The sequence below is a fragment of the Bactrocera oleae genome, chromosome 3 (genome assembly GCF_042242935.1).
Source record: "Bactrocera oleae isolate idBacOlea1 chromosome 3, idBacOlea1, whole genome shotgun sequence".
NCBI lineage: Eukaryota > Metazoa > Arthropoda > Insecta > Diptera > Tephritidae > Bactrocera > Bactrocera oleae.
The window spans coordinates 89,200,894-89,227,655 of record NC_091537.1 but is presented as its reverse complement, the minus strand read 5'-3'; the positions used below and the strand labels follow the sequence as shown (position 1 = coordinate 89,227,655).

Sequence of the window (26,762 nt, the reverse complement as noted above, 5' to 3'; positions counted from 1 at the left end):
GCTATGGCTTTTGTTACTGATTATTATTATTATGATCGCTTGTTTGTTGCAACATCGACGTCGGTGGCAACACATTGCAGTGACATTGGAAACAAAAAGTTCAGCCACAGTTGCATTTAAATTCTTGTGTGTATGTGTATGTTAATAAGCATAAAAATGCCTATTTACAAATATAAAAACTTGTTTCGTATTGTTCTACACGCTTGCGCGCCACTCGCATGCACAGCAATGATTCTATTGTTGTACCGCTTCGCTACAAGTTTTTGCTCTTGTTGGTTTTTCATCTCGCTACAACTGTTGCTGACGGCGTAATTGTTGCACATAACACGTGACTTGTCGCTGCGCTTTTGCATGCCTGCCGCTTTACTTTGCATTGCATAATAATATGATTTTCACTGCATGCGTGTTCGTACACAAAGCGCGTATGCTACAATATTAGCGTTAATAGTTGCATAGTAGTTGAAGTTGAAAGCAAGGACCTTAGTCGCTTTCTATATATGCACACATATACATATGTACATAATGCATATTGTTCAAAGGCATTATGCCTCGCTTTGTATGCGACTTTTGCTGTTGTCTTTATTATGTAAGCGGCGTACATTGTTAGCTGATTATTGTATTAATAGTGTTATTTACTGGGGCTAATAGGTGCATTAGATTATTAGCTTCAAAAGCGTGATTTGGTTGGCTGCAAAAAGTTGCATGCTTTTGGCATTGTCTGGCAATTAAAAGGACATAACCACTTGCGAGTCAGAAAAAACGCGCTTTTTCGTGAATTTTTATTAAAAGGCACTTTATTTAAAAAATTAATTTAAAAACGTTAAATGTACAGAATTTAATGTACTATAACTAATAATCAGTGATTCATTTTGAAAATTTTGGATTCCCTTGATTCCGTAGCCGATCTTCAGAAGGACCTCTGAAAAAAGTGGTCTGGCGGTGAACAAGATTTTTCTTCTTAAAATTATCTCAACTCCAAACACCAAATAAAATTGTTATTAAAATAGATGAATACGGGCAATGAACATAGGAATCCTCAAAATTTTGATTTTTGACGAAATAGCGGCTGCGCGAAAAAAGTCGTTTTTTGTGAAAAAATATACACATCAGAGTGGTTGAGAAAACTGAAAAATATCAAAAGTCTCATTCCTTCGATCATTATCTGGAAAATCGTGTGAAAATTTCAGGTCGATCGCTTTAGTCGTTTTGGAGAAATTTTCCTCACCAACTGTGAAAGTTTTGTTCGCCTACTTGTATTACTCTAATTCGAAAAATTCTTTGAAATATGCTTTCTCCGAAACTATTTGCTGGATTAGCATCAAACTTTCGGAGAAATATATGTTCATTCGAACATCCTCAAATTATCTGAAAAATACATTTTCTGGAGGTCTGCTAAATAGAGCTCCGTTTCTTCGTAGCTTAATTCTACCTTTTCTGATGGCTTCTTCCTCATTTCATTAAAATCTTGAGGAGTGATGAATTCGCAGCTTAATTCGACCAAGTTGACTGTGGTGTGTTGTTGTTGCTGTAACGGCAGAATTTTGCCGCGTTGACAGTCCTTGGCCGGATAAAAATCCGCGTCCGTTCCGGTTACGTAGACCCGATTGTCGTGGGAATCCGACTGCTGTTGCATCGGCATACCTTCTCAATCTTTTAAAACGGTAACTCACAGCTGTGATGTTGATATGACAGTCATCGCATTCTTGGAAGCCGGGTGAAGTTCACTCTTTCCCTTAAAAGAGCGTTCTGCCAATCCGATATCATAAGCGTATGTCAAGTAATCTTCTATTATAGCCATCATCCTATTGCTATTTTATTTTCAACTATAAAAATCAAATTACTGACCAACATATATATTTTTAAATCCAGCATACATAATCGCTTCCACACGCAGTCGAAACCAGAGATAATGCGAAGCCTGGAAATCATCTCTCACTGGAAATGAGAGCGCTATTGCTGAACGTCAGAACCTCCTGAACTCAAGCAACTGTCAATGTGCTGGAGGTCTGACCTTTAGCAATTGCAAAAAGCGGGATGGCCAGATTGAAATCCTACAGAAAAATATGTAAATAGAGAGATTTGTTGCTGCTGTTGAAGATCACTAACAAAAATTAGAAAACAAAGAAAATGGAAGAAAAACGAAATAGAAATGTATGTGATGAAATATTTTGTGATGCCATGCTTAGAAATATTATTTTCAACTAAAAATTATAATTTTTTTTTAAATTGTTGAGAGCTAATACATTAATTCTTTTGACAAAGTATTGAAAGCTCAAAAATTAATAGTTTTAATATATTACAAAATCACAAAAAGGGTTTAAATAGTTTCTGCACATGTTTAACTGGTACATATACATATATAATATTTAATATTAATAAATGTTGGGTATTTTAACTTAAATTCCCAAAAATTATTATTTTGTCCGATTTGGCTACAATGGAAAATGTTATAAAGAACGCTAATTTTGAGGTGCTCTCACGCTGGAAAGTGTTGGGCATCCCATTATCCCTGGTCGAAACAATACTTATTAGAAAGTTTTCTTTTGTAAATGTATTACACGATAGTGAATTTTCCTAAGATAGCCAACGCTGATGATGATGAAGTTGCCATCGGATGTTGATGCTAAGTACTTATAACTTCACCATCGAATTTGAACAACAAGAACTCAGGTCTTTGGTATATAAGATTTTCTAATATCAATTTTATTTGCAATAAACTATCGTTATTTCTACGGTGTAATCGACAATTTTCTGTACTGGGCAAGTATTTTTTTTATCCGCTTAAACTATAATAAAATAATTAAATGTTTTTATCTCAATTTTCATAAACTATCTAACTAATTTGGCATAGATTTTATGGTTCTGCGAAAATATGCACAAAAATATAAAGAAGTTTTGCCAAAAAAGTCGCTTACATTCTAATATATATAATATAATTAATTATTAATATAATAAAAGTTCGCTTCTAAAAAAATTTTTACATAATTTAGTTCTAACTGTAATTGCGTAATATATAAATTGCTTTTTAGTAAAAATATTATGATTGCTTGCGACTTTAAAAATCAATATCCCAACCACTCGTTTCATCAGGCGGATCGTAGTCATTTTCTACACCAGCTGGTCCAAAGTACTGCAAATCAGTGTTGCATGTTATGGGTCGCTTTATCGGTGACGGCAGTTGCTTATATTTCAACTTATTCCAGTCCAAATTGTCAAACCAACTGCAAGTGGAAATATTTTTGTACACCGTTCTCTTGTTTTCCCTGCTCTCAACACTTACCTATGCCGCTTAATATCTAAAATGCCGCGTCGCTGATAACCCAGCCGCTCTGCCGGCAATTGTTTACATAAATGTTTGATGAGACCCTGAGCTGAACGCGGTATTTTCGAGGGCATTTGTATAACGTCAATGCCGCCCAATATCTGCTGGTAAATTTTTATTTGATTTTGTCCACGAAATGGTGTTTTACCCACAAGCAATTCGAATATCAGTATGCCCAGCGCCCAGTAGTCCACGGCGCGATCATGTCCCCGATCCAAAATGATCTCAGGCGCGACGTACTCGGGTGTGCCGGCAAAGGTGTTCGTTTTTTGATTGGGCGGTATGTGCTTGGCGAAGCCAAAATCGACCTTTGAAGTGTATTCGAAAATAAGTTCTTTGTATACTAGTTTTTCAATACCTAAGTATTCTATAACTCACCAACTTACAATACCCATCCGTCGTTAACATTAAATTCTCCGGCTTCAAGTCCCTATAAATAATATTGTGTGAGTGCAGAAAGTCGAAAGCTTCTACTACACAGCCGGCGAGGAATTTGGCGGTGCGCTCATCGAAGAAGCGGCGCTGCGACATAACCGTCCAAACATCGCCACCCATGCAAGCTTCCATTAGGAAGTAAACGAATTTTTCATTGCGGAAAGTCTTATATAACCTAAAAAGAAAGACGAATTGAAAGTTCAAAGTGCGTGAAACTTTAGCATACGACTTACTCTATTATGAACGGTGAGCTACGACACTTCATCATTACATGTTTTTCACTGTACACATGCTCTACCTGATCCTGTTTGATGACGTCGATTTTTTTGATGATTTTCAATGCAAAGGTTTTATCATTGTACGACACCAAATCCACACAGCCGAAAGCACCAGCACCCAATGTTGCTACTTTTTTCAGATCAGTTAGCTGTACATGTGCGTACTCGTTGTCAAATTCGGATTGTCGCGTGCTTTGCTTGCGTTCGGCTGATTTACGTTCTTCGGGCTTCTCGCGCAGCTGCGGTATGGTGCCGAGATAACTGATGAAAGCTCTGTTGATTGAACGAATACATATTTTAGTACTCCTTTTGAAAACCAAGTGAAAATTTTTAGAAGCTGTTATGTAAGCTGGTGAAAGCTTATTAAGATAAGCGAAAATTTCTTAAATGTAAAGTTAAAGCTTAAAGTAACAAATATGCGCTAGCTTTACTAAGGAAGAACTATGTCAGAACATGTATAAGAAATGAAATTAAGTAACCTCGAAAGCTCTTAGAATAGAAATGTATGTGGTGAAAGCTCTAACCGAAAGTTCAAGTGAAATTGTAAAAAAGCTTTGAATAAAATGTAAGTGATGAAAGCTCTAAACCAAAAGCTCGAGTGAAAGCTCACTTACTCTCTGTCTAATTTGAGCACTTCAGTGCCTGGCGCATCGGCATATACGCTGGCTTGTCGTCGGTCCGCGTTAAGCAGCGCTTGTTCACCGAAATAATCACCACGCTTCCGTCGATCCACCACACGTTCTACATTATGCTCATTTTTCTTTTTGATGGTCACTGTACCGCCACGTATAATGAAAAACTCATTTCCCACTTCGCCCTCGCGCACAATGCAAGCATTGGGTTCGTAGTATTTCTGTACGTCAAAGCAAAGTCAAGTTTTGTATCTACGAGTATACTCTGTACTTTCTACTCACTCGCTGCAGCAGATCCACTACTTTGTTGAGCACATCATCAGACAGATCGTTAAGAAATGGCGCCGCACGTAAAAATGTTAAATTCTCATCTCTTTCCTTTGACTCGGAGAGCACCATAATCTGACGGAATGTCTCACGTGTGATTTTCCACACGCGCGCATTTGTCGTCGCTACGAAGAGAAGAAGACATTATGTGCGTCTCATTAGGCACGCCTTTGTCACATTAGCACCATTTAATTTGTAAACTGCACTTACCTCGAACCGATGCCAAACGATTAGCATTATAAAGTATGGCCAATTCACCGAAAAGTGTTGTCGGCCCAAAACTACCCACCACCTTGCCACCCTTGATCACATCAAAGTAACCCGTTTCGGAGACATAAATTTCCGAACCCTCATCATTTTCGTGTATAATATAAGAGTCTTTTTTGTAGAATGTTGGCGCCATCGCATCGATGACCATCTCCTTGCGCTCCTTGTCCATATAGTTGTTGAGGAAGTCATTGCGTTCGATGGCCTTGCGTATGAGATTGCGTGTTCTGCATGCCAAGCGAGGGATAAGCCATTGTGTAAATATGTGTAAAGTGAGGATATATGTGTGTGTGTACATGTATGTTATTGGTTTGCTTAAGTATATGTGTGTGGTAATAAATTTTTAGAGATTTCGCTTACTCATTATCCTTTTCAATGAACTCGATGTGCACGTCCTTCTTGGCGGGTAAATTAGGACGCGTGAATATCAGACCGCCTTCGACGCGATGGACCTGTGGTGTGTCGCTGTTATCACTTTCCTTTGGTGTTGGCATTTGCTCCTTTTCGTTATTCGTGCGCGTGTGTATGAGTGTATATGTGCGTATGTGTGAAAAGGTAATAAATATATAGAGGTTGTTAAAATAAATGTGTATTGCGAAATTGAGATAATAAATAGGGGCACAATCGAGCAATAAATCGAAGGTCTGACAGCAGTGTACTTTTGGGAATTGAGCTATAAACAGTCGAATTTCGTAAACTTAATTGCTGTAAACGAAATGGGGCAGAGCAGACGCTTAAATATTATGTAATTTGTACCTAGCATAATCTACATTTGTTAACCTTGATTTTCAACCGAAAAATATTATTTTTGTTTCGGTGAGCTTTTTAAAGGTCTCATTTTGTATAATGCGAAATGTATCAATTGTGTTCTCAAAAAAGTTCTGGTGAAAGTTCTAAAAATACATATTTGCAGATAAGAGCTGAAAGTTGCTTTTTTTGATAAACTTGGAGAATAAATTTCTGTTGAGACAGTCGTAATGCTCGCCAAGACTTTCAGAAAGATGGAAAGTATCCTCCTTTAGAGTAAACAGATCTTTTAAGCTTTGAGACTGTTTTATGGTAACTTTGATCTGGTATTACAGAAAGCTTTTACCTTAGAATACGATACCATTTTTCGAGTTTTGAACTTCAAGTTAGTTCTTAAAATCTCTGTATCTCAAAGAGTATTAATATTATCGATTTGGTGCCAAATACTTTTTTGTAGGAAATTAAATTTTATTAACAATTTTTCTGTATCTAGTGTTGTTTACGAGATAATTCCAAAAAAACGCGAATTTCATGGAAAAATTAGGTTTGGGGGCCCGTACTACCCCGCAGGTGCAAGCTATAACTTTACCGCAATGGAGACTTTTGTAGAGCGTTCAATTCTGAGGAATACCTAATGACGGGTGAGATAATCCCATCAACTGCCGCTGAGTTATAAAATTAAAAAGAAAAAAATCAAGTTTTACGTGTATTTTATATGGGAAATCTTTACAGGCCTAAGTCTAGTACTTAATATTAAAATTAAAGTCCCAAATTTTTAGGGAATTTTTTTTTATGGTATTTCCAACAAAATTTCACCATGGGATCGAAAAAAAAATAGTTCAAAAAAAAAAAAGCAGTCTAATATGTTTATTTGTAATGTGTTTGTTTGGGATTACCTCTACGAGTACACCTGAATCACGACCCAGTTCACTATTCACTGTTATAGTTGAATTATCGCTGAGATTAAGTATTTCACTGAGAGTGTAGAACTGACGTTCAGTGCTGAACTGAAGACATGAAATATATAAAGATAAAATTTTGATAAGTACTTGTTAGGTTTTTGAGCTGAGACACGGACAACTATAACATAATAAAATTCGGACAAAAATATATTTGCTAACTAACAACAGGTGCATAATGAGAGGACAATGTGAGTGAAAAAAATTTGTGGGAGAGTGTGGAATGCTGAGAGTGTATTTTGTGTAACTTGTTTCTGATTAGAGTAAGTGTAAATCTAGTGAGCCTGAACCAAATACGAATGAATTTGACATTAACCTTACTGGATATGTTTTCCAGGCAAAACCATTCAGAACTAACCACATATGTTAGCTCCAAATATACCTGGAATCTTTGAAGCGGAAAGGGCTGCTTATAAGCGCCCAAAACGTTTCCAAACTAACCACATACAACGTTAGCTTACATTTTATTTGAGAGCTTTATGAGCACGAAAGCACAATGCGCGGCCTATAAGCGTCCAAAACAATTCCGAACTAACCACATATGTAAGCTCAAAGTTTTTCTCAGAGCTTTCATGCGCATAAAAGCACAAAGCGCTGCTTCTAAACGCGCCACAAAACCTACGTCAACAATTCTAGCACGACGCGAGCTACAATACACTTTACGAAACTCATTTGTGGCAAACTCTGTTGATTTTCAATGTTAGCATAAAAGCTTTGTTAACCACATCCAACTCTGCGTGAGTGTCGCCGAAATAGATTTACTGAGGAATTTTGAAAGTTGCCACAAATTGTTGAACATATTTATCTACTTCTCAGTAGCATGTCAATTAAACGCGCTAAATGGCAACAACTACACTAAAATGGGTGGAAGTGCACTAAAGGACCCACGAGGTTTTAACTACAACTACTACTCTAATAGAGGTGCATGTGCCCCCTTTGTCGCTTACACAAATAGTGTCTGCTTACTTTGTCATTTGTTGCATCACTCGCCGCTGTTGTTGCTGCCGTCGTCAACGAGCCTGTACCATCGTACCGCACATCGTAGCTGGGCGGCCTGGCAAACTCCGCGTTGGCGCTGATGCCACCCTCTTCGATATGCGGCGTCGCTGTGGTGGGCGTGGCGACCGCAGAGTTGCGCTTGATTTTGTTGCTGCGCAATGAAAGCAAAGAAGCGGACGACGAGGCGGTAGTGAGCGGCTGCGGTGGCAAGGGTGGCGGCGGTGGTATGTGCAGGTCCTCCGCAGGTGGTGAGTTGCCCCGTGCTTTGCGCCAACTTTTCGATTTCGATTTTCGTGTCGTCGCCTGCGGTCCGTAGAGCGTGGGGGAGGAACAGGCGCTAGCGAGGCGACTGGAGTTACTTTGTGTGCTCCACTCTTGGCTGTTGGGTGCTGACAGTTGCATTAGGGTGGTGAAGGTGCCGGTGGTGTTGTTGCCGTCTATAGCATCAGCAGTTTGCAAATGCAGTTTCTTTGTTTGCTTTTGTTGCTGCTCACTGCTTTGCACTGTTACCGCTTCTGTACTGCGATAACTGCCGGCGTCTAAAGACTGCGCGGACGCAGCATCCTCGTCGTGCGCATGCTGGCCAATAAAGAAGCGCACCGCCAGCGTCGAGCCCGGCGTGGTGGGTGTATCCTGGTCACTGCTGTTGCTCCGATAGCCATTAGCCTGCTTTATGTTGACATTAAGTGCACCAGTCTTCTCTTCCACTATTCTATCGAGCTCTGCTGCCGCTCTTTCCTTCTCAACCCCGTCGACATCATCATACTCTTCTTCTTCCTCTAAGTTTGGTGCATCACTCGGCAGTGCCGTGGGCCGTCGTCCTTTTACTGGTTTCAGTAGCAAGTTGGCCACACCATCTTTGTTGTTGTTGTTGCTTTTGTTGGCGCTATTGTTGCGGTTGAGATTGTGTGCTTTGTTGGAAATGAATTTTTTAGGCGGCAAACTGTTGACATTGCTGCTCTCGTTGTTTATCAAACTGCCATTTGCGCTGTTGCCATTTATGTTGTTGCTCTTTGTGACGTTGTTGTCATGGCCGTTGTTACTGCCAACATTGTTGTTGTTGTTGGTGCGATTGTTTCGGTTGTCAATGATTTGCTCCTGTGATTTTCGTAGTTGCTGTTATGTCATTTTCGTGCATTTTCAGTTGAAGTTCGTTTGCGTTTTTGGTTGTTTGTATTGTTAGCGGTGTAGTGGTGTTGTTAGTTAGGCAAAGCAGGTATACAAACACACACACACACATATAAAGTGTACAAAGAGTAGAGGCCCATATGCGGTTGTCAGTTTCGAGTGAGTTAGCATGGGATAATAGGTGTTATTGTGTAGTTGTTAGTGCATTGTTGTTGTAGTACATGTTGTTGTTAAACGTGATGTTGATAGTTGGTGTTTAGGCAAAGTGATAGCATGGAAAGAAAGACAAAAAAGAAACAACGTTGTGCGTAAGTGTTGCAGTATTAGTAGATGGAGTGACATTTCAACGGGTGCTTAGCACACAAATACATACATACACATGTATTATTTACTAATTCTATAAAGATACATGTTCACACAAACATAAAAATATGTAAAATTATAGAAACTATAAAAATGTGGAACTCTTATAAGTATTTTGAGTCCAAAGTGGTTTTTGGGCGAGGGAAAACTATGGCTTAAGGAGTTATACCCACTTGATTTTTCTTTTTATATATAAACGGTATCAAATGTACATACATTTCGGTATATTCTCCGAAAATTTGAAGTTGATCCCGCAGATAATGTCGAAGATATGAGCGTATTTGTAAGAACTATTTAACTTAATGCAATCTCAAACTGACTCTCAAAACTTTTAACGGGATTTTTTCAAAAAGCTGTTTTCAGAGTCGGTGAAGAAAATATCTTCGATACGACTGACCGATGGGCCTTAAGTTTTTATGTGATCTTTTTAGATAAATTTATATTGTTATGATTGAAGATGTAAGATTTTGATAGTAATAGATCGATTTTTTAGACCACTCTTAAGGCTAATTCTTCTCAAAAAATTACTTTCTTTGAGAGCCGCCATTTCGTCAAAATCGATTCTCGATTGTTACCAGTATATGTATCTATAGTAACACTTCTTTTGGTTTTAGAATTTGATATAATATTAAGCAGAAAAATGTGCCTCATCGCCAAACACTTATGGAGGCTCAACTAGAGATCAGATATGGGAATAAGCGAACCCAAAATTTTTCAAAATATACTGCCGATTAACAAAATACAGTAAACTCTGAAAATTCATTATTTTTATTTAATTATAAAAAAGGTGTCTTCAAATAAAAATTTACGAAAAACAAGTCTTTTTACTGACTTACAAATGGATATAACTCTTTGAAGGGTTATGGTTGGTGTAGCTTCATTACAATATACTTGTAATTTTATGATATATGTTTGTCTAAAGTAGTGGAAGTTATTTCAGAAATAGTTTCGTAAATTTTTTTTTCAAGTGAGTGGGGTATTTCCTCTGTGCTGAAATGAAAAACCCGCTTTTGTCTTTGTGAAAGGCTTAAAGCGTTTGGTCGACACTTGGTCTTGGTGTCACCAAAGACCGGTTTTTCTACGAACAAAGTCATAATCTAGTGATCGAGATATCGGAGATCCGCTGTTAGGCATGAGACATATTTTTAAGCTGCCGGACCAATGCAGTATCTTTCAAACAGAAGGTTTTGCTATTGTGAAAGTTGCGGAGCTAGACTCTAAAGCGTCAGCTGGTAGCTTCATAGTTCACATCCACTTAAACAGCCAATCGGGGCAATAACTTCCTTTCGCATATCGGCTAGAAGTGTCTTGGGAAGCAGGGCAGCAGTGGTGAATGTCGCCAGGAACAAGCGTTTTCTTTTCGACTTGGTGCCAAGTCACAAAGGCATTGAGGGCAATGACATGGTGGACGATACTGGAAAGGATGCTATACAACTCTCATCCGCAAACGTGATCGACATTGTTAAACCCATGCATTGCCTATAAGACGATTTGGGCAGGAGCTTGGCAAGAAAATTCAAAATGCGATTAACCGATCTACCGGAATACAAAACTTCAACTGTGTAAAGCAATAGATCAGAAATACACAAAGTTTCTACTGGCCATCGATAGAAGGCACAGTCCGGTGGCCTCGCACGCTGCAAAATGGGTCTGACAGATTGAAGAAGGCACCAGGGAATCGATAAAGCATCTCGTCTGCACCAGTCTCGCATTAACAAGGAAACGCTTCAGGCATTTGGGGGCTTCACTAAATGTCACACTGGAAGAGACATCGTTACTGGGCCACAGAACTTGTTAAAATTTGCATCAAGCATTTACCAGTCTGACCTAAACTAACCATATGCAATGGGGTATCAGATGCTTCGGTCTATGCCATGAAACATATTTTTATAACCTAAACAGGGAGTATTAAGTTTGCCCAATAACTTTTAGTTGAGAAAATATTTTCACGAAACTTGGCATAGACTATTGCCTACGCCAATGCTACATTATTGCAAGAAAAGTTAGGAGATTCGATAATTTCAAGAAATTGTGACATCGAATTGCCTCTGAGAAGTTGTGATTTAATATCATTGTACTACTCCTTGTGAGGTTATTTAAAGTCATTGGTCTTTAGCAATAAATCAGACTCCCTTCAAGCTTTAGAAGTCAATACTGGCACGAAAATGGGGTTCATCGAATTCGTTGCTGCAAAAGAAGTCGTGGAGGCCATATGAATGCTGTTATACTATCAGAACTTAATTGTATCGATTGTACTTAGTACTAAATAAAAAAATTTTGTATTACCATAACAAGTAGTATATATTTTTGTTTTATTATATCACTCTTTTTGGAAAACCCTGTATTTCGTTACCTAAAATGCAAAACAATGAATCATTAAAAATTCCGAATCGAGTGCTTATTGATTACTATTATTTACATTATATAACATATATCTAAAAAAATTTGAAACCTCTGCTATCAGATCTAAACAAGTTATAACCAAAAATTCAGATTTTGTTTCAATATGAGTGGTTTCCATTTTATATTTCTATTTTCCTTTTTCTGTAAACTTGAACAAATTGAGAAGAGTTATATTATTTTGCATTTTAGGTGACGATATGTACATATAAAGATTAGATAAATAGTGGCTTCCATATCTATGAAAAAGTTAGCAAAATTGTTAGTATTTTAGTCCACTGCACTCACATTTTCCTACACACAAGACATTAAAAGTTTAGTGAAGTGCACAAATGAATATCTTCGTCGTAAGTTATGACAACAGTTAAACACAAACAAATGTACTTGATAGCAATATTTAATTTAATTTGCTAAAAGTATTTGCTTACCTCACTGGATTTTGGCGTAAAAAGCGCAGTCTCTTCACGTCTTATATAACGACCAATTTGCTGGAATTAAATAATGAAGAATTATTGTTGTTTTTATTAATAATGTTAGCTGAAAAGTGATATGGTTTTTTATGATGATTAAGAAAATTTCAAATGAGTTCAATGATAAATTTTATTGGTAATGCTCCGATAACTGCTAGTACAGTTTTATATTTAACTTGTATAGATATCAAGAAAATTATAACTTATTCTAAAATAAAGATTGATAATATAATTCCTACTTCCTCTAGCCATTCGCTTTGTTGAATTTATTGTCATCAAAATAAGAAAGAATAAAAAAATCTGCAGTCGCTTATTTCAATCATACTTCTTTGCTTGGCTGCCAATTAATATCCCTTACGTAGATTATAAATTAAATGCCATTAGAACGCTCAATTATATGGAGCTTTAGAAAAAAAGCCATTATTTATAACGGAATCATATTATCAGTTGTTAATGTGCGCTCGCAGTGAGCTTGTGTGCCAACAATCGACCTTGAGGTTAAGTACCGTTCCTTGCGCGCAACAAAAAAGTGGCAAAAATAACACAAATAGCTGAGATGCCTCAATTACATGCTTACAGCGATGGCATGCTTAACTACAACAAACACACGCGTGCAAATATTATTGTGTATTTAATGCGAGCACCGATAAGCTGTACACATACACATATACAAATATACCGCAAGCGCACCAGCGATTTGTGATTTCATTTGACAATGATCCATCACTGACAGCACATCAGCTACCACACCTCCAACTGTTTTTGATTTTATTGCAGCACTGAGTGGCATGACACATCACATACACACACTAACACATATATACATATATGTATATATATATATATTTATGCTTAAAGTTGACAGACATGTGATAAAAAATTGATTGCTTTCAGATATGCCCTTATTTCTAAGCGAGTGTGTGCATATGTGCCTTTGTAAAAATTCAAATAGTCTTATATGCTTGTGTGTGCAACATATCGCTTACTGTGTTTACACAATTCCGCTAACAGTACGTTGTTGCTTTCGATTTTTTATGCTTATTTATTAAATAATGTTTTGCGTCGTGAAATGAAAAATGAGAAAAATATTAAGAAGCCATCGGTAATATTTGCTTTTTGTTTATTTTCTTGCTTCTTCATTGCATTTGCTTTCATTTGTATTCACTTTTCGATATAAAATTGATAGATAACATTCCTGTTGCCATGTTTGACATGTAAATAATGCATGACATCGATTTCAGGCGCGACAAAAGACAAATAGAAATTGTAAATATTGTTGAACCTCCTTTGTTGGGCATTGAATGTAGACATAGCGATATTGGGGGATATGCGAGGTATGTTGGTATCAGGAAAAATATAATAAAATATCAATACGAAAAGAAGAGAGAAAAATTGGCGTTTTCCTATGCTATTCAGCAAGGTTTTGAGTTTTCTTGGAGTAATAAATAAACTTTATTACCTTTTTTATGGTTTATATATTTTTTATTGAATTTTTCTGTGACCACATTTCAATTATGATCGCTATTACGGCCTTTAAAATAGGCTCCCGATATAGCACAACGCCAACGCTTATAAGCCTCGGTTCAGGTCGGCTTTAGCGAATTTTGCTTTGGTTTTTAGATTGGTAGATTCGTATGAGGCAAGTGTTCTATGACTCCACAATCTTCACTGAATGCTTTGGGTCATACATATACTTATGGTTGTGATAACGTAGACTCCTGAAAATTCTGTAAGATTTTCAACGATTCTCTAGCCGTAGATTCATTGAAAGCACAAAATTTCAAGCAAGCGCGTTTTTAATTTTTTTTTCGCGTCGTAAAAAAACAGCTGCCAAACACACATTAATTCACATATGGAGATTAAACTTTGCACAAACATATAAAAGGGTTGTGCAAATCATGGAAACAATATTTGTTGGCCCGGTTTGCGAATATCGATCAGAGGGAATAATAAAACTACTTTTTTTTTAGTTTTTTAATTGAAGGAGCTGTAAAGCTGAATAAAATATGCAAACATTTGTAGGGGCGGTGCTACTACAGTGTTCGTAAGTATAGTTACGAAAGCCTGCATAATCAAGTTCGATTATTTCAATCTCGTTAGTTAAGCTTATTTCCTATATTTATAATATTTATCTTGACTTCGCATCTATCAGTTCAATATACTCGATTTGTTTGTCTACTTTAAAAATGCTGCTTTCAAGCGTCTTAGTGATGTTTACTAGAGATCGTTTGGCATATTAAGAAAATAAATACCCAGAATAAATTTTGTAACATTCAAGCTTATTAAAAGCTATTTCAGCTCAGCTAACTGATATGAAACTGAAGGTAGAAAAATATCTAGAACAACATTTACAGTAATTGTAGGAAGAAAATACTTGCACATGACTAGTAGTAGACTAGAAAATCACTACTGCTTCCATCGGATACAAGTTGCGATACTTTGTAGTAATTTTTCCTAAAGATATTTGAACACTTAAATCCGTGAAAAAATTTAGTCTTAAAAAATTTGTATTTGTGCCAGATTTGGTTAAGCTGTTAAACTGATTGGGCTACTACATATTATAAAGAGTTGGATTGTATTAGATGAGGTGAGTTTAAGGTAATTAAAGTTAGAATGAGAGATATTAGGTAAGGTCAGAAAAGATTGGGTTAGCAACTATCTATTTGATTTGTGATCGCAGAACTTGATGTTATAGAATATCAAATTCGAAATTTGTGAGAGAACTGTGAACACGTTAAGCTGCCATATTCATCGCAAATTCACTTTTGCCAATATTAAAGCAACAGTTTTTAAATATTGTCGCACTTTTTTTTTACCTATTTGTCGCATGTTGGATTACAGTTTTGCCTTTGCTTCTACTTTATACAATTGGGTTAATCATTAAAGGGTTTACTTTACAGAGTATAAGTTACCGAAAAACACTCAAAATGGATGCTAACAATAAGTTTGGGCTAATTGTAAATAAAAATGCTATGACATCATTCACGAAGAAACTAATGGAGTCTAAAGATCATGAAATATGCTAAGACTCCAAATATAAATAGTTTTTGCGACACCTATCACATATATCAGTAATTCTTTGCATATACCTTTAGCTAGCTTTATATATTTTTTTTTAATTATTAATCAAATTCTATAATCGAATATAAATAATATAACTTGAGATTTCAATTATGCGCGTAGTAAATTCAATTAAATTTTACATTGATATGCTTGTCGCTTACCACTTCACATACATAATAAGAAGTAATACAGAAAAACCGTCGCCCATTTTAATAAATTTTTTTTGTAAATCGTTTTACATACACGTTTTGCTCCTTTGATTCGCAACAAATCGCTTACGGAGCATCTTAAATCAAATGCCGCCGTGAAAATACCGTTATACGCTGCCTAACGTGTGTAAAGCCTTCAATGATTTGCCACACGCACACGTTAATAATTACAGTTAATATTCACGTGTATTTCTGTATGTGTACTTGTGCTTGTGTTTACAGTGCATGTGTGTGTGTGTTCCACACGTGTTCGATTTGCTTTTATATGAAACTCACGTTCAGTCAACGACGTCATAGCGTTTGATTAGGTGGCGTGTGCGGCATTTTTCATGGCGTCAAATTTTAGTAGGTGCGAAATTTACAGCATGTGCAAGTGCTTTATTTTTTTTCTTTATACTCGTATGTATGTGTGTGAGCGTATTGTATGTGTATAACTGTAAATAAGTGAAAGTTTTGTATTTGTATGTAGCATTTTGTTTCCTTTCGATTCAGTTTGTATATTTATCAGTATAGAAACGTATTCAGTATTATGTTTATGTGTGAGTCGAATGGTGTTTAACCACGTGTATGTTTAAATTTTTTGTTTATGAACCACGAAATAATCTCCTTTTTGCTTTTGTAATATTGTTTTCAGCTTTTATGAGTGTCTTAGGGGGTAAAAACCATTCTTAAGTGGTTAAGTCAGTCCAAAATTTAAAAAAAATCGATTATTATTATATAATCGATGGTTGGTGGAAGTACACTTAGGGTTCCAAGCCCATTATTCAATTGGTAAGATAGTAAAAAAAAATGTCTTCTGCCTAATCCGTTTTTTCACCCGCTTCGGCACGTAACGCTATAAAGGCGTGTTTCTCGAAAATGCAATCTTACTCGATACTCCCCGAATATTGGACGCATATGCTTGAAGATTTTACCGCAGCTTCATTGAAACATTTTTTACAACAGTAAACTGCAGTTTTTTTCTTCTTATTATTTTAAATTTTTTATAAACAATTTACTCTTAATTTTTTTGTAAAAGATTCAATAGTTTTTTAAAAGTCCACCATGTTGCGACAAAATTGATGTAAAGCTAAAAGTATATTTATATTATATTCGATAATTTAGTAGAAAGCTTTATGTAGGTTATTATTCAGTTTCTTATTTCATTTTAGATATCACGAGTTTCTGGCCTCACTATTACTTTTATATGCTCTCTTGGAAAGGGCTTTACGAAAAATTGTCTCACTAGCCGCCATTTTGTATTGAAAAGTCAATAAAAAAATATTTTGTATAAACTCAAAAACATGTGTAAGAAATCCTGGGTAAAAGTGAGAACTAGTTTCCTGTTTCTTTTCTCCGAATAAGTTGTCAAAGTTAGAGCTTTTTTGAGCATACTATGCCTAACCCCTTAAAAAGCACTAAGTGCAGGTTTCTGTATTTGCGATTGTGCATATGGTGATTTGTACATACAAATGTACCTTTGTATGTACGTTTGTAAATATTAAACATGTGATGCGACATGCGACATAAACGTGCAAAATTTGAGACGATAGTTAAAAGGTACACCCAAAACTTTCTCTCTTAAAAGAAAACGTAAAACATAAATTATTGGAACACCCTGTATAATATGACAACAAGATATGCTAAAGTAAAAATATAACAAAAAAATGTTTTAGCGATTTTCTGGGTTTTATGCTGAGTTTCAAATCAATTTACTTGCAGTTTGAGATTTGTAAGCTAAGTCCAAGCAAAGTAAGCTTTAATTGAGTTCTAACAACTATTTCCAAACTATTACGGCTTGAACCGCGTAAGCCTTAACCAATAATAATTATATTACATACATTCATGTCCGAAGATGTCAGTCTTCAAGCCGATTTATCGACTGTTTTCTCCTCGAATGATGATATGACTGTGTATAACGAACTGATATATTTGTGATTGCTTTTAGAAATGTACTAATAACTAGAAGATACTATATTTACGGACTTATTATATAAACCTCGATAGTAAATTTTGATTTGCTCTCTTTAAAAGAGGCGTTCCTGGAGCCACACACTCTTGTTTATATACCACACTGTTGCATTAAAAAATGTTTTCTAATAAGTACACTGAAAGTTAGCGTCTGACTTCCGCAGTAATCAGCAAATAATACTTCCAACTTTAAAACATCTGAGGTAGTTGAAAGCATTAAATTTATTTGTTGTTTCGTTTAATAAAAATGTATTTGAATAAAGTTAACATGTTGTTGTAGAATTTTTTCAAGCATTTTCATAGAGAATAATAACTGTACAGCTACATCTGTGGCATCTCAGCGTGCTTTTATCACCGTACCGTTAAATGACTTACAATACAGCCAATTAAAAAAACAACAATAATATAGCTAACAAATAAACAGATCTGAGTATTTGCACAGTTTTATTGCCTTCAGTATATACAAAGCAGCACCTGTGTGGCGCGTTTTCTCGGCTTCCGTTATGAGCGCACACAATCACACACATAAAGGTTGGTTGAAAAATGTCTGCGCTCGAAATGAAGCAATGCTGTTTTTGGTACGAAATATATATTTTTTATTCAATATAATCTCCCTTAACTGCAATACACTTATTCCAATGATCCTACAATAATTTTATGCCACCTCTACAATGACTTTCTGGAAGCTCTGCAAAATACTCGTCGACGGCTGTAAAGCTTCTGCATTCGACGAAAAACGCTTTCCACGAAAGAATTGTTTCAGGTTTTTCGCTAGAAGCCAAATCTGGTGAATACGGTGGATGCTCAGGCAATTGGTACTTTCATTCGTTGAATTTTGTCATTATTACATTACGTAGGTAGGAAAATTTTTTTTTTTTTTGTATTGCATACCAAGTCTTTTCTCACGAATTTTTTCATCCAGCTGTTCCAAAAGGCTGCAATAATATTCAGAGCTGATTTCTTCACCTTGCTGCAGATAATCAATTATAAAAATTCCTTTTTCATCCCAAAAAACTGATGCCATAACCTTCTTTGCTGATCCTTATGACTGCACCTGCTTTGGAGCTGAACAACTAGCTTCAGTTCACTGTAAACGTTCTTATTTCAATTTCAGATCATGGTGGTAGATTCAAGTTTCATCCATAGTTAGAATAAGAATGCAAGAAATCGGTTTTATTCTGCTTAAAATGCTTCAAATTATGCTGAGAAATTTGTTTTCGATTGTTAATGTGTGCGGCACTAACTTTCCAGCTTTTTTTAAAGTAATTCTCCGTGTAAAATATTGCTCAATGATTTATGCTGTGGCTGCGGTTTTTGTTTGTCCTTCGCGTGGATCGTCTTCAGCCTAGCACGACCACGTTTAAATTCACCAGCCCAAAATTCAACGGTGCATTTTAAAAGTGAGGACTCCTTATAAACTTCTAATATCTGTTCATAAATTTACTTTGCTTTTAAAAATTTCAAAACAAAGAATCTAATCACTGCGCGTGGCTTGTAAACTAAGAGTTAATTGACAGAATGACTTGTAACTTTACATGTGTTCTCACAACAGTTGTACCAACTTAAGAAAAATAATTTGAATTACTTTGCTATTTCTTGGTGAGCAGAGAAACTTTTCAACCAACCTGTATACACAGAAACATACATATATTTTCAAGTGATAAGCATGCATTTTCAATTAAAAACAGTTTGTTACTATAAATATAGTATACATCTGTATGTTTTGTTGTTGCTGGAAATGTTAACAGTATTTGTTGTAACCTTGCTCATTGCTAAATATCGACTCGCTTACAAGTGTAGCAGACAAGCGCATATAATAAGCCATTTATTAATAGTTTTGCTTTGAATTCATTTTCATGCAAAAAATTTCTGACGCTTAACTTTTTTCTAAAAATGATTTAAAAAATATTTGTTGTTGTGTTTTAAGATTTTTTTCTTGCATGCATAACGCGACTTGATTAACCAGCAAATGCCAAAAAAAAATTTATTGTAAATACATATATGATACATGTGTACTGGAAGAAATAGCCGTTAATATGTCAACACACAGTGTTTTGCGAATAATAGCATGGAAGCTTAAATAAAAAGTTCAAAATATTAAACGGAAAACATAAATATGCCCAACAGCTGTTTTCATTTGTATTACAGTCTGCTTTTATGCGAGTTTAAATTTTTGTGTTCGAAATACTGGAGACGCAGTAAATATTGCTATCATAAAATATACATCTAATATTCAAAATTTCATTATTTCAAACGGAAACAGCTTTTCATAAATTGGCGAGCTGTTTTGCGTAAATAATATTTATTTTAAAAAGTGTTGGTGATTAGCCTAAAGTGCTTCTTATATTATATATAGTCCTTATACTTGTAGGTATAAGTTTTAATCATAATGCCTTAACATGTAAATCTTACTATAGTTTTTTAAATCGCATTTCGTTGTGTGAAGTAGAGCGCATACTAAAAAGATATCCAAAGATGCTTAAACGACGTGATTATTTCTGACAACGAAATTTTCTCATATCCATAAGACTGTCTCAAAATCAATTTTTTAATTTGAAATATGTCTTTTCTGCTGTATTTATGGCCCAAATTTCTGATCAGCGTTCCAAATAAATTAAAGGATTATGTACACTTATTATCTGAAAAAAATATCGGGTTTTTGAAGAATTTTGTTGCAAAGAGAGGATTTTGTTTTAATAATCAAATACAGCGTTTACATTTATACAAGTATATGTGAAGTTTTTAATTTTAACTCCTCAGTGAAAAATGTGCCCTGATTTTGGCACTACAACTGTTGAGCTGATTCACTTTTTTCTTACACTCTTTGCGGTGAGCATAATAAGTAGGCGATGGAACATCTGCGATCAAATATAGCAATAGTTTCTTTAGTTTATATCATAACACTGTACTTGTAAGAAAAATTTTACCAAAAGATGATGACTGAAAAGTTTGACTTTTAAAGGTTTCTAAATTCGGCTTTTTCCTCGAAAACAAAAAAAAATTTACATTTGAAACGAAAATTCGTTCGTTCAAGTATGAGATACTGCAGTTTTAAAAAGCCTGCAAAAAGTCGGATCAATAGGTCACATGGCCTTTGAGAAACTTTGTTCACAGCAATTTATGATTTAATTTATTTACATAAAAGCTGATTTGAAGAAAAGTTAATTCAAAGTTTATAATTAAAAAGTAAAAAAATTGTGTTTTCGAATCTAGTAAAATTTTTACTTCTTGTTCTACCATTTTGGTTATCTTTGTGAGAGATAGCTTATTTTTATTAAAGTTGCAATATATTTCAAACTCTTTGTCTTCTTTACATGTAATTATTTTTAATTATAACCAAGAAAATTTATTTGTTACTGCAATTTTTTAATTAGAAACTATAGCCTTAAATTCTAATTTTGTGATTAAAAATTAAATTTTCAATTTTTAATTTAAATTATTAGTACCAAAAATTAATAATATTTTTTAATTGCAAAATCTGAAAAGAAATTTTTTTAGGGAACATTTTTTAATTAGAAACAATCCTGCTTTCGATCAGTTCTTCCTGCAGCTTAAATTCATTCAAATAGATAGCTAACTGATACCCAATACTTCGCAATTGTCCTGTTATGAGTTTAAAATAAATAAATTGCTATGAATAGAGTTTCTTGGCAGAAAGTTTAGACTAATTTAGTTTCATTTATAATAGAAATCAGTCACAAATAAATAGGAAATCATTTTGATGAATAAAAATGAATATTGAAAAATGATAATTGGAATTAATAGCTCAAGATTGACATATGTATAGTTGACCTAAAAAAGTTGCTATGAAGGTAGTAAGGCAGGCGGAAGAGTTACAATAATATATATATTTAAATGTGATGAAAATTTTGATATCCGAAGGTATAAAAAAGGGATTACGTAAGCCATTGACATGTCCCAAAAAAGCGTTGCTTGCGAATATATAAAAAAATAATTACACGCACTCAAAACTAAACATAGATTTTTTAAGGAGAGATCTGCAAGATTCCTAACCGTTTTATTTTAACTTCCTCAGAAATTATTTAGGTATGAGCGTAAAATGTGATTGATCGAGATAGCCAACTTGACAAATATTTTGATATACAGAGGGAAGTGTAGTACAAATCGTTCATAAATATTTGAGCATTTGAAAGCTCTGCGGTAAGTGTGAGTGGCATGAGCTTACAAGCCAAATGCACCGCGTTTGAAATAAATGAAAACTGTGATAATTTTCTGCTATTTGTTTTCGTATCCACCATATTCTCCGCATTTTTTGGTCTCCAGCGGTTTTTGTCTGTTTTCAAATCTCAAATCTCTAGAATTTTTCGAACATAATAAATTTATCGGTTTTCAGGCAATCTGTTAACATAGTTAGTTATTATGTTAAAAGACTTATTTCGCAGACATTTCGCAAATAGAAGGTATATTAAAAGAAAAAGTGGAAAGAGAAGATACAGTTTTTTTTTAGTTAAATAAATAGGCTTTCTGTTATGCAAATATTAAAAAAAATTTTCATCGTTAAATTAAATTCCAATATTTACCGCTTCTAAACCAAGGTCTTCAATTAAATTAGCCTCAAACCTTTGTAACTCAATTTAAAATCGTAAGCGTGATTGAAATATGTGTGCGATAAGATTAATTATCAACAATAATATTTGTACACACACTTTACCACTTTAGTGCTTTGTTGACTGCAACGTCATCGAGCGAGCTATAATTTGTATCAGCAAGTTATCGACAACCATTTAATAAACCAATGAGTTATGATAATAGCTGAGCAAACGAATAGAACGCATTTAACGTGTGTGGTATTTACAACGGTAAATATAAGCTTTTCTATAACATTACAAAACTACATGTTAAATTGGCTTATCAATTAACAGTAACGGTTAAATATGCTGTTATCAGCTGGCATCGCAGTCGTCGAACTAATTAGCGTTCAAACATTAATTTTTGTACCAAGTAGCGACATAGCTACCCTGTGGGAAATATTTGACTACTGTTATTGTTTAACACTGATCGCTAATTTCGGAAGCCTTTTGTTTTGCCTACTATGTTTGTATTTACCTACAATTGATTGCAAATACTATTACTCACTATGCTTTCCTGTTACATTACACACCTGATTAGTTTATCTGGTTTGTATATTATTGCTTGGTATTGCCTAGATACTACAAGTATGTATGTATGTGTTGAGATAAATTTGTTTCGGTATTTGCTTTTTTACTCACCACTGGATTTGCGGCATTGTTCAGCAAGGTGTCTGTATTTTCATCTTCCGCTGGCGTAAAGCTGGCTGTCGTGCGATTGAATATGCGCAACTTGCGGGGAAAGCATGCCATGATTCTTTGTGTGCGTTTCTTACTTTATTTGTCGACACTTTTTATCGGCTTTTTCTTTGATTTCAACTACTTTAAAGCAGTATTTTTTGTTATTGTTGGAAAAACTCCGATTTCATCCATTTGTTTCAGTACTTTGAGTTAAGTCACTGAGTTAATTTATTTTGTAGACTACTGAATTAATATTAAGTCGTGACTAATGTCAGTTACTGATTAATAAGTTTGGATTAATAGTTAATGATTAATGATTATTAGCTAATGATTAATGACCAATGATTAATGATAAATAATTAATGTTTGATGATTAATGATTAAGGATTAATGATTAGGGATTAAGGACTAATGATTAATGTTTTATGAGTAATGATTAATAATTAATTATCAATGAATAATAATTATAAAATATTAGTGTTTCCTTACCTGAAAATGTATTTCTCAATCAGTATTTCAAATTCAGTCTTTTGATTTATGAAAATATTAAAGAGTGAGTCAAATCCCTCGATTAAAAATTTCTTGCATATAACTCATAATATTTGTAATACTTGTAAATTGTTGTCTAATTGAAATGAATCTGTTAAATTAGTATAAATTGAATAATAGCAGTAAGTCTTAAAACTTGACTAAAAATCTTCTAATCTTTAGTCTGAGGTTAATCATAATCATGAACAATACTGACTTGCTATCAAACTTTTGTTTCTAAAGATTCATGAATGGTGATTTGGCATTGATTGTGAATTTTAGCTTTGAACTTCTAAATATCGATTCTGCTTTAAAATATTGATTTCTGAATAAAATATATTCAAAAAAGTTTTGTGAATGTTACCTAGTGATTTTTATTTTAACTTTCCGGTTTGGAATTATGATATAGCTTACAAATATTAAATTATGATTTTTCATACACCACCACGATTTATAGCTTGATATTAAATACAGAAATCTCAAATTAGCTATTGTTTAATTAAGTGTGATTCATATTTGGAGATTTCTGACTTTCGACTAATGAGTTATAACACTGACTTGGCTTCATAATAATATTGAAGTTTCAAATGTTTAATGAGTTGTGACTTGTATTTGAAATCTGTGACTCACGACTAAATAATCATGAGTTATAATTCACGACAAATGAATTTGAATTTATGATTTTTGATTACTTGTTAAAAGTTTGAAATTCATGAGGCGTGACTGATAATATTAATTCTCCATTATATTACATGTAGAATTTTATTTCGTGATTTTTAATTCATAAAATATTCTTTGTAACTTGCTAATTTTATATTTCGAAATGATGTCATTATTTAATTTTTATGCAAATTTGCTGCACGTTTGACGTCAGTTATAACTTGAACTTGTAATTGTTCGCCATTTACACTTTCGTCTTCACTATCTTTATTTATACAGTTAAGTATAGTCATATATATACATATGCTCCAAATCTATATACTTGTATGTATATGCACATTTATATTTCCTTGTAGACTTAATTACCAATAGCGCATAGAACATTAGCCAGATTAGTATTAGTTTCATTTTCAGCGCGTTTTATCTTATCTCCATTATGTTTGCTTATTATTTATGAGTCAAGGTGATATGAGATTTCACTTATTATATTTATTTGCCTAATTCGGCGCTTTAATTTACAATCAGATTAGTTCTTACGATATATTACGTGAACTTATTATGGACTATTGGTGCGATTTTCATATAGACTATTCATTAAATACATTGGAGCTACTGAATGTTTTGGTGGGATTTTCATTATACGATTTTTTGTACTCGAATTTTACTTTTTAATTTTATATAATTCTCTATTATTACATATTAAATTAATTTTATGCGTAATTTTTTGTTTTATTAAAGCAAAAAAATTTGTATTAAAATTAAAAAAGGGAAATTTTAAATGCCAAAAAATTAATTTAAAAAAACTTTTTTTTTTATAAAAATATATTTTTTAAATAAATCTTTTATTATGAAAATATTTTTTTTAGATTAATTTTTTATTATGAAAATATTTTTTTTAATTAGTTTTTTAATAAAATAATTAATTAAATTTTTTTTTTAAAATTAATTTTTGGTCTTTTAATTTTTTTGTTATAAAATTTGTATGGTTAGATTAATTATATAATTAAAATTACATATTTTTTTGTTAATTATTTTTTAAAATTAATTTTTTGAAATTAAAAAATATCTTTTTTTTTATACACATTTTTTTGCTATAATAAAAAAAAAAATTTTAAATTTTAACAATTATTTGAAATTTTTAAAAATAAATTTTTAAATAATTTTTTTGATATTTATAAATTACATTAATTTGTAGTGTTAAATTATTTAAAAAATTAAATTTTTTATAAAAATTTTTCTGGCGTGCTGGTTTTGCTGTTTCAAATAAATATTAAATTAATTTTATGATTGATTTTTGTTAAAATTTAATATTTTAGTTTAACTAATACTATTTTTTTTTTAAATTTCTCTTTAAATTAATTGAATTATTGATGTATGTTAAATTTTTTTTATTGATATATTGTTATTTTCTTTTATAAATATTTTTAATTTTTGTTACAATTTTTTAATTATACGTTTTCTTAGTATTTTGTATATATTTTTAAATTTTTACTTGCATTTGCTTTGCTTGTAAATATTGGCTTAAACATTTTCGTTTACTCAGTTGTTTGCTTTTGTTAGCTGTTTCTCAAGTAATTGCTTTTAACGCTTTTTGAACGGTTGAGCGAATTTCTATTTTTTTAAATTTCTTTGCACTTTGCTTTTGAATATTTTTGTATTACCTAATCACGCGCAAGCTTGTGCTGATAAGTAAAATATTCATATTTGGGCACTAACATAGTAATTCTTATCGAACAGTATACACCTAGGCATATACAGTTGTAATTTTCTTATGGCACTTTGAAAGATAACTTTCATACTTTGTAAGTAAACTTTGGCAGCGAAATATTTTAGTTTGCGTAAGTATTTGAAAGTAGTTTCAGAATTATGAAATCACATACATTTTTCAATTAGTTTTTAATATTTTTATTTTTGTTATACAAAATACTTTTTTTGGTTAAATATATTATAAATGATTGGGTAGCATATATGTATATATATATTTTTTTAGGTGGAATATAATATTATAATTTTTTATAATATCATGCAATTTTTGAACTCAAAATATTGACAAAAATTAAACTTTTTTTAAATTTAAAATAAAATAAAAATTTTTTTTTACTCTTTTAATCAACTTTTTTTGAATAAAAAAATTTCTAAAATCAACGGCTTTATTTTCTTGCTTTTATAATTATCAAATACTCAGAAAATCCCCACTAAATCACTTAGTTTTCTCTAATATACACGAGTCGAACAGTTTGAACATTCGCAAGCGCACCGGAAGCGCGAATTCACCTCCAAATCACAGCGTTAATTTTGTTTTTGTTATACCATTTAACACCTTGATTTTCTTTCCGGGCCACGCAGCATTGTTACCTGTCATACGAGCGCACGAGTGCAGCACCTTTGGCAACGTTTCGCTCTTAAACACTCCGTCCGCATGGAGGCTGATAACTCGACTAATTTAATGTGGCCAATTTAAATTGGCAATTTGCGCGAAATGAGTGAGAATGAGAGCGAGCAAGCCTGCATGGGAGCGTGCGAAGAAGCGCCCGCTAACACCGCTAGCACCCTCATAAGCAAGCAGTTCCAATTAATTATGGCGTACATTTGTTTGTGCAGGTGTAAGGGTGTTGGGCGTTGCGAAATTGGCGCAGGTGGGCGGGGTACTGTATGGATTTTTATATGGCCGTGTACGTGCGGAAGCATTTTTTACCATTTAGAATAATTTTTTATTGTTACAGGCGACGGCGTAAGCTCCTACACATACACACAC

General features: G+C 33.6%; 2 protein-coding genes across 8 annotated transcripts in view; one reads left to right on the top strand and one right to left on the bottom strand.

Annotated features, from left to right (window-relative positions):
- Nucleotides 1–26,762, top strand: part of LOC106614816 (streptococcal hemagglutinin) — a 411,732-nt gene that overhangs the window by 114,438 nt on the left and 270,532 nt on the right. The window lies entirely within an intron of this gene.
- On the bottom strand, nt 2,674–26,435 carry LOC106615054 (cGMP-dependent protein kinase 1). 7 transcript variants are annotated; one of them, XM_070107167.1, is made up of 13 exons: nt 26,363–26,435; nt 22,781–23,059; nt 12,286–12,345; nt 7,934–9,082; nt 6,905–7,015; nt 5,622–5,761; nt 5,205–5,488; nt 4,950–5,119; nt 4,650–4,888; nt 3,991–4,308; nt 3,701–3,932; nt 3,281–3,630; nt 2,674–3,221 (listed from the first exon to the last, which is right to left on the bottom strand). In XM_070107167.1, exons 2-13 carry the CDS (start codon nt 22,889–22,891, stop codon nt 3,056–3,058), a joined length of 3,330 nt encoding a protein of 1,109 aa, XP_069963268.1. In that variant the 5' UTR covers nt 22,892–23,059; nt 26,363–26,435; the 3' UTR covers nt 2,674–3,055. The 7 variants fall into 7 exon arrangements, with proteins under 7 accessions (XP_069963268.1, XP_069963273.1, XP_069963269.1 ...); XM_070107172.1 differs by having other exon boundaries at nt 7,934–9,064; XM_070107168.1 differs by having other exon boundaries at nt 26,318–26,432.

Bases quoted from the DNA above. Each gene is read 5' to 3' on its own strand.
- LOC106615054 (XM_070107167.1), bottom strand. From the start codon at position 22,891: ATGGCATGCTTTCCCCGCAAGTTGCGCATATTCAATCGCACGACAGCC. The intron at 12,346-22,780 runs GTGAGTAAAAAA...ATTTAATTCCAG, and splicing joins ACAATGCCGCAAATCCAGTG to CAAATTGGTCGTTATATAAG. The intron at 3,933-3,990 runs GTAAGTCGTATG...CTTTCTTTTTAG, and splicing joins AGCTCACCGTTCATAATAGA to GTTATATAAGACTTTCCGCA.